Genomic DNA, 12,839 nt, shown 5'->3' with positions numbered 1-12,839 from the left:
CACGCTCATGTAAATGTCTATGACCACGCTAGCCGGCAGTGTCTGACAGACATCATGTGACGTCACAGACAACGTGATGCCGTAGGGGTCAAATACACAGTAAAACTAGCAGCGTGAAGTAAATAGATTTTTTTCAACCCAAAAGACTTGTGTATTAACAAAGACGAAAACGAAGTATTTTTTGGGGTTAATATTATTTAGTTTCAGTTCGTTTTATACACACAACAAACAGTTTTAGTTAGTTTTCGTTTTTTTAAAACTCTCGTTTTTATTTTTATTTCAGTTAACGAAAATGTTTTTTCAGTTCTAATTTTAGTTTTTTCGTTCGTTTTCGTTAACTATAATAACCTTGGTGTCATGAAGCCGCAAAAGCTGTGCTGCATTTAGAATCGGTTGTGATTTATTAAGGGAAAGATGCGTAGGATGTGCGTGCGCACGGTTTTATAAATCCGAATATTTCTGTGCGTACGCACGTCCTATGTTTCATCCGTACGCCAATTCTGATGCAAATCCTACGCAAAGTTTTATAAATGAGGCCCCCGCTCCATTAATAAATCCCTGAAATCAACAGGCTGCTGCATTTCGAATTGGGTCACAGGCCGGTCTGTCTCTCCCACTGATCCGGTTGATCGCAAAGGACATGTGGGTAGATCGCTAGCCATCAAGGTTAAACAAACACAAAAATAAACATGTAGTTTTTAAAAATCTGTCGGTGAAAAACCATCCTCACCATGAAGGGGTTGACTTACATGCAGAGCGGCCGAAGGAACATCCTCTGAGACACACGTCTCCACGCGTTTAGCAACACTGAGCGCACTTTCTTTCTGCCATCGGAAAGCCTCTTCCAGCACCGCTCTACTTGGCGGAGGACCGCTCCGACCCCCAGGAGCGTTTAAGAGCGTTTATAACCGCAGAGGTTATAAAAACGCCAAATATCATCAAATAAAATGGACTTGACAGAAGACGACCAACACTTTACAGTTGAATCAGAGAGCTGTAGTAAAGAAAAGAAAATCCTTAAATAAACATATTTTCAAAATAAAATCAGCCTGGTGGGCTGTCAGGGCCTTCAAGTTCTTCTCTGAAGGCCTAAAAAATATCAGAATCATGTGTTAATGATATTTTGTCCATACACACTTATTATATCATTCCAAATGATCTGTCCATTCCCTTTTTCTGTGTTTATGATGATTATGCTACTTCCAGACAGACATATTTTTATTTTAGGTGGCCATCACGGCCTCCTAAAAAACTGTACTGTCGGGTTAGATGGATCCTCACACAGCCCATCTGGTGTGCTGTGAGTAGGCCCTCAATGTTTTAACTGCCTAATAGCCTCATTACTGTTAAAATTTCAAGAGAATCTATGTGTTATTTAGTGAAGTATACCAATGAGTGCCCATGAGGAGGTTCTCTTCCAAAAGCCTTCCCTCAAACAACCCCCCCTCATACTGTGACCTAAAGAAACAACTGTCTAATGGTTTCAATTAAAAATGCAAAACAAGGTAAACTCTGGAAGTCCTTTGAAACAAATGGACCATCCTTTAGGAGTGATGGTAGGAAAGCACTTTCCTGTCTGAAACATATTCCAGCTCTATTTAGAGAAGGTCGTGGTAGAGGTACTGTGTGAGGGTACGTGCTTGATAAGAGCAGATAGCTTTGTTATACCAGACCTTTTTCTGTCATCCCTAAGCTCAACAATAAATCCCCCAATCCTTTCTTTCTGGATCCACACCCACTCACCTCTGCACCCAATCAGAAGCCTATGCTTTTGGTAAATACCTGCTACCTGCAGTGTGTGATCATAAACAGCTCTTTTCGTTGTATGCAGAGACAGAATGAAGGTGTGAGTGCTGACATGGATGCAGAATGGTAAATTAGCTGGATCGGCCCAGTTTACTATGAGAGTCAGCTGGTCAAGCCAGGCAGAAGAGAAAGGGGGCTTGTCTGCCAGGACAATGACAGAAAACTGTGATTAAGTGAGACCAACAAAGGTTGAATTTTGGTCAAGTAACCTTGTCATCCAGAGCTGAGCCTCTGGGGGCCAACTTGTCTTCACTCAGGCCTTGGGAAACCGCCTCCAAATCCTCCCATCAGCCCTCTCCAGCCTGTAGTGAGGTAAAAACACATCCATCTAGAAATGCCCTTGCAAAAAATGGTTCATCATTTATTTGTCCTGTGCTGCTCTGCTGATCACACTCAAAAAGCTTAACTTGAGGGCAAAGACAAGGTCAGCCACAGGATTTTGTGCCAGACAGATGAGATGCAGCCTGGTCCTGCTAACGGCAAGGCAGACATGAAGGTGGTCATCTATCTTTTCTGTCTTAAAATCTGCATAGGTCCTCCTTTTCTAAGGCCCCATAGTCATTACTGACATGACAAAGTCAATGAATGGAAGTGTTATTGTTCCACATTTGGTGAAAAGGAAAAATTTGCCTTGAGCTCCATAATGTCATAGCTGACCTTTTTCTTTTATCAAACAATGCTAAAATCTTGAGCACTAATACTTTGAATATCTATGTGTGTAATCGCACTCAACAATTTTTGCTTTTATTTCTATAATCTGCGTCTTTTATTCCCGCAAAGCTACAAATCAAAGTCTAAATGTGGTTCAAACGACTCCGGATTAAGCTCTAATCAGCAACCCGAAGGCAGGTTTTGCAGTCTTTCTCTGTGAGTCAGAGGAACGTTAGATGGAATCTGAGCACCTCACGGCCTCTGTCAGCATCCTGCACACGCAGGAGGCTGCAGTGACCTCTTCCCTCTTGAAGACCTGACAAAACATTCAGCTTGAAGGAAAAACAGCTCTGCTGTCAGATCACACTTTCAGAAGTCATGTTCACTTGACCGTTTTTTCTCCTCCTAGCGCTCAGAGGTAGAGCTTTGGGTAAAAGATTATCTACTTGTGGTCCTCCTCTGTAATTCCCTCAGCAAACAGCTCTGGTGGATAAGCTTCCTCTCAGATGCTCGCTGTCATTACCTGCTGCGTGGGACATGTTTAGAGACTGCTGTCAGGCTAAACAAATTAGAAATTCTGAGAAGGGGGAACTTCATAACATCCTGTTTTTCGGGCGGATTTGGGAATTGATAGGCTCCAGATTGAAAACAAGAAAAAGACAGAAACACTACAATACTGCCTGGAAGGGGCAGCCCTCCCAGAACAAAATCAGTTTGTGATCTAATGATCATGCAAATGCATTCCTAACCACTGATTATTGTCTGCTTACTTCACTTCTGAGGTGAACTGTAAATGTTTTGGGACATGCACATGTAGATGTAAGCTTATCTGGATTAATGTCACTATAACTCTTTAATACTTTAATGTAAACATGATTAACTGCTCAAATAAATCCACATCAAGCAGGGGCTGAAATCATCATTCTTGAAAGGCTTAAGAGTTTTTTCCAGATTGTTTTTTTTCGATAAATTATTATTTAAAGTGGATTTTATACTTTTAAGGTTACTTGGCATTTTAAGTAGTCCAGGAGAGGTGACAGGGCTGACGACGAGCACTTTGGCCTCAAGATCCTAAAACAAAAAAAATCTTTTCTTGATAGTTTCCTTAGCCTTCATCATTTTGGAGTTCATGGTGTCCTTTCAGAAACACAGATCTTCTTCAGTGACCTCCGCCAGAGTAGAGTTTCACGGACGGAAGGCGCCGTAACCCAGCACGAGCTAAACTGGCTCCCGTTGTCTCATAAACAGATTTAAATGCTTTCAGACATCTATTTAATTTTTTGCCTCACACTTCAGTTGCTAAATAAAGACATTTTACAAGTGTTTTTACTCCAAGGCTTTGCCTCCACAGGTCTTTTTTAGAGTAAATCTTTTTAAGTGAGAAAAAAATTCCAAGGATGAGTGCAAGTAGAAAGCATTAAGGCATCTCTGAGCAACATACTCCAATGTCCTGACATCATTAACATTTTTCATAAATTACTAAGCTGCTTAACTTTTACCACAAGTCAAAGATTTAAAAGTATTCAAAATCGGAAATTTTAAAAACAGGGTGAGAAACTCAAGACAACCTTTTAATGTGAGGAAACTTGCTAAAAGCTATTTTAATTTTATTTTTGATGGACTTGATTTTTTTTTCCATCAGAATGTCAAAACTACTTCATTCATTTAGTTTACTAATTAATCACTGCAATAATCTGTTCACAGATCTTGGATCATAGATTCATAACAGAATGTATGGTTCATAGTCCATATTGGTTCATTGGATCCGATTCTCTGACCTAAAGTGGATCCAGATCATCTTCATCCAAACTTCCAGCAGTCAGACTCAGACAGAAATTCCTGCTACTGAACAGTGAAGTTTTCCAGATTCCTTTCATTTCTTCCAGATCATCAAGTGGAAATGAAATCTGTGTCCAAACAAACAAACAAACAAGTAAACTAGAATGAATGTCAAATCCATTCACATGTTAGTTTCCTAAAGTTCACCACTGTTGTTTTTCCACATCCAAAGAATCCAAATGGGACATTCTTAGAACATTCTAGACACTGGATGGTAACATGACTTTATTCAAAGTCTGTCCACACATTGGACTGGAATGATGGACGGATCCGTGTTAATGACATCACATGTGTGTTGTCCGCTGATGCACTTGGTCGTTTTTATGTTGTAGTAAAATAAACTACCATGTCTCAATCCTAATAGTTTTTTTCTCCAAGATTTATTATATTTGGATATTTCAATTTGAAACGATTTTATAACGTTACAGGTCGATTTGATTCAGCTCAGTTAACAACTTACCTCAATCTGGTTGGATAAATAAAAGCATCTATTCATGAACACACCAGCTATGTCAAACACTAAACTTAAGGCTTTAAAGTTTAAGTATGCTAGCTTTTGGTGGTTTGCTATGGTGATTAGTTTTTATGTAAACATATAAAATTATATCCTGTCACATTCACTGTCAGAAAATATGCATACATTTTCTTAACCTGCTTCAGTCCATTTGGGGTCATGGGGTCGCCAGAGCCTAACCTGGCCCTGGACAGGTCGCCAGCCCATTGCAGGGCCAGAATCCCACCTATACACACCTAGAAACAATGTAATCACTCATTCTATGACGCATGCATGAGGAAAACCTGTAAGCTTGACACAGAAAGGTCAGAGCTGGGATTTAAACAGGGACTTTCTCACTGCAAGAGCACTCACCTCTGTGCCACCGTGCAGCCCCATCAAAAATATTTAAAACGGAATGTCAAATTGGCTTCTGTTCCTGTTTGATAACGGCAGCAAATGACCTGTGAACCACAGACGTACAGTCAATGACAGAAAATGTAACTTGCTGCTGGCAGTGGATGAGAAGACAGAAGATCAAAGTTCTTCAGATTCATTCTTTTAGGAATGAATTCATAACTAACGTCGTGGCTCAAGTTCTTCCTGAAATGGTGAAAGCTTGATGGTTAAAATTCAAGTCAATTTCAAAGAAACATAAATAAAATATGTCAAAACCTCCAGACTTTATGAAATATGGTTTTTATCTCCAAAACAGAAGTGAAACAGGTGCCCATAAATGCTGACACGTGGAGACACATCCATGGTAACAGCAATGAGTCTGGAAGAATGGAGAAACACATTGGTTTATCAAAAAGCTTTACTGTTGTGTCAGTTAAGCCACGGCTCCGCATTAAAAGTTTGAAAATCTTTCAAAATGGAAAAATCATTTCATTGAGAGATTTTCAGACCAATTATGTCATAAAGCCTCATCCCTGATAGAGATACATTAATCACCATTGAATGATAGAAGTTCAGGAATGTATTTTATTTACTCTCTCATTCAAATGTAAATGTTGAGCCAAAACGGAGACAGTAAGTGACAGTCAGTGGAGTGTGATCTACATCTGTTGTGTTTGGATCCTTGTTCTGGGTCAGAGGCTGGCTCAGTTCTCAGTTCATCATTCAATTACAGGTAGAAACATCATCATAACGTTTTGTTTTTCTATTTCATTGTGGGAAGTTGGAGAATAATGTTTTATGATCATTGAAATCTAATCCTCAGCGTTAGGATTTCTGGGATTCCTCTGGATCAATTCTGTGGTTCACAGGAATGAGGCCGTTAAGTTCTTATTGATCATATTAAGTCTGATCCTTTTTTCACTAGGTGGAGATTTTGGGATGAAGCTAGTCATCCTTTAAAGTTCAATCAGCACTTTTCCAGATACTGAGTGATGCTTAAAAGTAAACTTTGTTTTTTGACCTGCCATAAACCGATGTCCATGCAATGCTCCACAGGGAGCAGTGCTCTTTTTGGATGCTGAAAAAAGTCTGGGCTCAAGATGAAAGGTGACTTGGTTCGCTCTCTGTGCCCTTGGGTACTCATTTGAGAAATATAGATGGGCTGTCCTCCTTCAATTCGCCACAAGCCAAAATATTTCCAGGGCTCTTTCGTCTGCCTCTTTCTAAGTGATAAATTCTTTAGTTTCTTCAAATATTAATGTCTACAGTGAATGTCATTGGATAACACTGCTGTCTATGACGGTCAATCAGAGTGGATGGTTACATTTTGGACCTGCTATTTTAGTGAAAATGTCTACATGAAGCAGAGTTACAGTAAATTTCAGTTTAAAATGTTTTTTTTTCTCTGTTTCAGGGCATTCTCCTCTTTTGCGATTTCCAGCCCTCCTCCTTTGACCTGTCAAAGCTTCCCAGCCACAGGTTTGAGGCCATGGACCACTTTGCAAAGTGCTTCCTGATCCTGAAGTTGGAGGGGCATCAAGTGGAGGGAGGTCTCTGTAGAGCTGAGGGGGACAGCAGGGATTGGAGAGCTGTGCGAGTGGACTTGGTGTCACCACCCCTGGATCGTTTTGCCTTTACTCTTCTTGGCTGGACCGGCTCAAGGGTATGAAGCTTTGGGAGCGGTTCAGACTGACCCGTTCATGTTTGCAACAATCCTTCCTGGCTGAAACAGGCTGTTTGATGTTGTTAGGTGGTGGTCGTGGTGCAGAGGTAGGGTGGTTGATGGTTATAGATTTGGTTACCACCTTGCCTGCCCACGTGTTAAAGTGTCCTTGGGGAAGACACTGAACCCCACATTGCTTCTGGTGGTCATTGGTTGGCGCCAGTATTCGGCAGCAGAGCCCCAAACAGTGTGTGAATGTGTGTGTGCATGGGTGAATGGGACTGTGACTGTACAGCGCTCTGGGCCTTAAAACAACAAAGTAGCACAGTACTGCGTAAGTAAACACCATTTCACATTTGATGGACTGAAAAACCTTACAGTAGTGTGCAAATTTGAATTTCTATGGTTCTATTGTAGGTTGTTACCAAAACAGCAGCTGTCAAGCATATGCTGTGAATTCAGACAACTAACATCATGAGGAAACAATCAGGCAGGGTTGTTTTGTCCACAAAGGGATGTTGTCTTTCATCGTGTTCAATAGTCGTCAGACTGAGGTTGTGTCCGAATTTCTTACTCACTACTTTAGTGCACTATATAGTGTTTGGGCTTTTTTGTCGGGCTGTCCAAATCTACTATTCCAAAATCGAGTGCTCTAGAAATTTCCCAGAAGTCTATGCAAAAAACCAGTGAGCATCAATGCTCACTAGATTGGCAAATATAGACCATAATGCATTGTGTTTGAACAATTTTTTATTAAAAAAAGTATTTTAATGTTAATTGTTTTTTTTTGATCACCAGAACGCAGTGGATTTATATACAGTCTTTGTGAAATGTTCATATTTGTTTGGTGTTTACTGGGAAAATCTGTGACATGATACTTGCCGTTTCAAAAAACATTAAGTATTGCTTTTAAAATCTAGGACACTAGATCATCCTGCATTATACAGTTGTTTAGAAGTTAGGAAGTAGGGAGGGAATTCACAAACACATATAATGACATGCAAGGCATATGAATGACTTAGACTGTTGTTTTTGCCTTTCGCAGCAGTTTGAGAGAGACCTCAGAAGGTTTGCTCGACTGGAGCGAAGGATGCTCCTGGACAACCACGCTTTATTTGACAAAACCAAGGTACTGTTTCACTTCATATACACAACTAATGTTCATACCTTCATATGCACATTTACATTGTTTTTGGAACGATCTCTTACTAAAAGCCAGAAAAATACAAACATGTTTTTTTCTGAACCTCACAGCAGGTTAGGTACATCTTTAAGCGTGTTAAGACTGCATGATTTGCTTAGAGGTTAGCACCTTGCATGGCAGTTCTGCCACCATCAGTGTGTGAATGTGTGCATGCAAAGATGAGACCTTTGACCCCATTTACCATGATTTGTCTTAATAATCCATCAAAATGCCTTCTATAATTTTTTCCCCATTGTGATGTCAATAAAGTTCCATTCTTTTCTATTCCATGAAGTGTTATTACATTGTTATAAAGTGCTGAAAAGAAAACTATTTTCTCTACTTAAAGAAAGAAAGAGAAAAGATGTTCAGTAGAACAATGTTTTGTTTTGTTTACCAGTTGTTGTAAATCATTAGTTTGGTCATATCTTTGTTGTTATTTTAATTTTGTTTTATGACTTTGTACATTTGCAGTTTCATCCCTTTGTGTAGCAGAGACCATTTCATAACCTAAGCATTTCATTGATTTGTCTGCAGTTGAACTTTGAAGTTTATCTTAGGAGATTCATAGTGAGTTTACAAATGTAGAATCTAAATGAATGATTGCTTATTGAAGACGATGTCATCCTTTGAGTTGCTGTGTTTCTGTCTGTTAGCAGACAGAAACAGTGTTTGTATTTATCCCTTCATAAATGGCTTTGTCACTGGGACAGAACACTGATTGGGACAGATTGGGTTCTCTCTTCTTTAGCTTTTTTTTTCCTTAAGTCATTTCTCTTTTACTTGTGTATGTTTTTGTATATTTTATTGTGCGGGGCTTATTTAATTATTTTATTGCATAAATAGGGATTGGTGTTTTCTGCATTCTTGTTTTGTTTTTATGTACAGCACCTTGAGCTGTTTTGTACATGAAAGGTGCCTTATCAATAAAATAAATTAGAATTTGAATTAAATACAAGAAACAAGCAACCCCCTCCAAATAAATAAATAAGATAAAAGAGGGTCATTCTAAGTTCTTCTTCACTGGGAGTCTTGGGTTAGTCAGTTCCTTCATGTTGACTTTGTCAGTCACAGAAATCAGCGCCAACAATTGAGTGTGAACAATATTTACTCTCCCGTTGTTGGGGAGGAATCCGTGAATTATAGCTCAGTTCTTGGTAGGACGTGAGTGGGGCTTGTCTCTCTGCAGGCATCTCTGACACGGCCTACAACCAATGTATGGTAGGAGTTCCTCGATGCAGGTTTAGAGTGACACATCAATCACACTGTTTCTGCTTACGACAGTGCAGGCTTGTTTATACAAACGCACAATGAAGAGAGAGGTTCACAAATCTCTGAAATAAATAAATCCGCTTCACATCTTGTGATGCAAGTGCACAGTGGGATCTATTTACAGTAGAACACATGCTCTATGTCTTTGCTGATCCTAAAAATTGTCTTCTTTGGAATGAGCCTCATTTTTCAGGGATTCTGTTATAAAGCTGGAGATCAGTACATTTTCATTAGAAGTCTGATGCGATGATGTGAGTCCAGACACATCCAGGGTCTGCCAATGCAGACAGGTGAGGATTCTGTAGGAGACAGCCAGCATGTTGAGTGCAGAGGCTTCACTGCACTTCCTTCATCCTGAAGGAGAGTTTAGTTTCAGGTGAGAGTTCTGATCAAGGCCCATCAAACGCTGATCAGGACGAGCTGAGAGTAAGAATGAGGATTTGGATCTACAGCTTAGACTTGACTCACAATTTTAATTTTTTACGCTACGTTCACACTGGCCTCGACAACGCATGTAAATTGCGCATGTAAAGTTCGTGAAGTCCATTTTCAGACTCTACGTACAGAACTTTGAAAGCCCATTGCAAGTTAAACCAGTTGGACTTTGACCAATCAGGGACTTGGATTTGGTGGTGGCATGTGAAGGGCATCCCTTTTAATTCACGGAAGTTTCAATGGTTTGAAATGGGTCAAAAAGGAGAAATGTATATTTTACATGACTCCAAGTCTTTCATATATTGGAATACTGTAGCGCTAAGAAAGAAAAACCTGGAGAAAGATTCACCAGATTTGCACTTCTTTGGCATTTTGCACCAAGCCTCTTCTGACTGTTGGTACATCCGTTAGTATCGCCAGCAACAATTCAGTTTGAACACTGTATGCTAAAAGTGAATTCAAAAACCCACGCTGAGTGCGTTCTTGAACACAGATCACATCCCCGGCGTGTTCGCACCATTAGACAGGGCCTCAGGTGTGAGCTTTGGGACTTTTGATCTTTATTTTATCTTTTAGAACATCACCATCAAAACTGACAAACAGCAACTCTTTTATGTTTTTTACATCTGTGTGAGCATGTACGCAACAAATGCATCACTGCACTGCTTGTTTGAAAAAAGCCATAAGGATATTTTGTGACATTTTTAGATGTTGAAAAGTAAGTTATGGGTTTCTCTGCTTTAGTTTTTATTTTATTGATTAAAATCTTGTTTCTTGGTTAAGGGTTGATAAAAAGAGGAAACAGAAGGTAAAGAAAGAACCAGCGACCCTTAGTGTTTAACAAATAGGATTTTTCACTTGTGTGACACTTGAGACAGACCTTTGCCATGTTGGAAAAATGTATCTGCTACCTGCTAAATATGCATTTACGGCACGATTGAAAACATTTGAACACCTGACTGGTAGTATTCATACTTTTTGATAAGCAGTAAGTAAGTAATACTCTGATGTCACTTTGTTTTTCTGTAAAAACAAAAAGTTGGGTTAGATTTATTTTGGGGTCAGCTGGAGTCTGTAGTTAGAACTTGTGTTCAGCCAAAGTAGTTTTATTAGCAATCTATTTTAAAAGGTGCCAAATAGTGCTGATCAATGCTCCTCTAGTGAGGTTTTACCAGCCAAGGCTGGTAATGCGCTTATTGAACAGAGCAATTTAGAAATAATCGAAAACAAATTTCACTCTGCATTACATTGGTTTGAATTTGCCTAAATCTTTGCTCAGCATGAAACACAGAAAATCTCTGGTTGATTGACTCATTGGTCAAAAAATATTTACAAAAGGACAACAAAATCTGTGGGGAAACATCAATCTCAGTGGCAGGCCTCTTCTCAGATCCCGTTTATCCTGTCCTCATGACTGCGCTGCTTCCTTTAAAGCAGGCCGAGCTCATTTCCAATTCAGAAGGGATAGAGTAAGCGGCTTGTGCTTCACCGTGGGCAGGACAAGGGTGTAAGGCGTATCGGAGTGCAGATCGACAGAGAAGACACCCTGTCACCGTGACGTCCCATCAGACGCTCCCTCAGGGACAGAGGTCACGATCCTCCAGTTCACTGGGCGGCAGCTCCCTGACAGATATTGTAGCAAACCAGCCAACTCAGATGGTGTTTATTCAAATGCAGGGCCGGAGTCAGTCTTGCTGACAGTGCAGCCATGCATGCCCAGACAGCGAGAATCACACATTCCTGGCAGAAACCGGGTGCTCAGGGAGTTTTGTAAAAAGGTGTGTTAAGCACAAAGAGAAGAAGTAGATTCTAGGAAGTGGACGCTCAAGAGGAAAAAGGTACAACGAAACACCATTAGCCTTTTGTGGATTCTAGAGTGCAGCAACATAGGCCAAACTGTGTGTGCATGCACACTCCCGGACTAAGGCAAGGCCATCACTTCCCAGTCTGCCACTCCAAGGTCAGCAGAAAGCTTCATGCGGGACGTTCAGTCAGAGAGCTGAGCACGACCCGTTTCTCATTCCTCGCTCCACATCACAGAAATAATTAACGTAATGAAGATCAATTAAGCATCCCCGTGTCTTTCCTGTCGCCACAACTCAAGCTGCTCCCTCTGTTAGTGTTCTCTGTGCCTCGGGCAGGAGTGAAGTCAACCCCCTTCCCTCTTTTTTTCTTGCCCGTGCTCACTATCACTCATTAATTGGTTCAACGTAAGGCTGAGGAAAATGTGATAATGGGGCTTTCATCTTTTTCTTGTCCCTTCTAATTTGCCTGCAGTTTTAGAGAGCTTCTGCGCTGCATGTGTGACTGATGTCAAAGACGGGGGTGGGGGTGGGGGGGTAAAGACTGATGTCTGATTGAAGTGGAAACATCTCAACTAAAAACCAAAGGCGGTCATTCAAAGGACTTTAATCTTGTGGGCTTTTAAAAGATCCTCAATGGACACAAACTGCACAAACTGGTCTTTGTCTCATTATAAATGCGTAAAATAAGGTTTGATGGCTACATTTCACTAATGATTCTCTCCCAATTAATATTAAACTCGAGGGAAATCTTCAAATAACTGTTGAAGGGAGTTCAAGCTGTCACAAAAGAAAGAAAACACAGACTAGAGTCTCATTTCAAATATGTTCCTGTACTAAACTATTTACTGTAATTCAGTTTGAATTACATTTATTGAAACAAGATTTGTGTAAAAATCAGTTCTGAATTTCAACGACAATCATAATCCAGAGCAATTATGGGAAATGACACCACAAAACAATGCCTGAAGGGGAAACAAAGACAGATTTTTGGCAGTTGGAGCACCTCATATCAGAAACCATCTTTCTGTATCACCGGCACAGATATATAATACTAGTTTTTCTTAGAGTTGGCTAAGGTTTTTTGATGATTCCAATCCTGCTGCTAAGGGAAGTAAGTCAGGAAGGGAGCTTTGCAAGGAAATGAAGGGGAATCGCATCTTTGCCTTTTTTCAGATTTGTCACATTTTTTCTAACTTATCTGGCTTGAGGATCAATTTCATTGGCAAAGCATTCATCCTGTTAAGGGGCATCTACTGTGAATAGCTGTTCATGTGGGGACAAAAGCTGGACCAT

The 12,839-nt window shown here is 40.2% G+C and overlaps 1 protein-coding gene across 1 annotated transcript in view; it reads left to right on the top strand.

Moving 5' to 3' along the window:
* The window catches only part of dntt (DNA nucleotidylexotransferase), a 169,581-nt gene that overhangs the window by 93,185 nt on the left and 63,557 nt on the right, over positions 1 to 12,839 (top strand). The window contains exons 8-9 of the mRNA XM_023963474.1: positions 6,603 to 6,851; positions 7,897 to 7,980. Coding sequence (XP_023819242.1) covers positions 6,603 to 6,851; positions 7,897 to 7,980 — 333 coding nt within the window. The remainder of the gene's footprint in view (positions 1 to 6,602; positions 6,852 to 7,896; positions 7,981 to 12,839) is intronic.

The sequence above is a fragment of the Oryzias latipes genome, chromosome 15 (genome assembly GCF_002234675.1).
Source record: "Oryzias latipes chromosome 15, ASM223467v1".
Taxonomy (NCBI): Eukaryota; Metazoa; Chordata; class Actinopteri; order Beloniformes; family Adrianichthyidae; genus Oryzias; species Oryzias latipes.
Note: the sequence above shows the minus strand (reverse complement) of the source record. Positions and strands in the feature narration are given on the sequence as shown.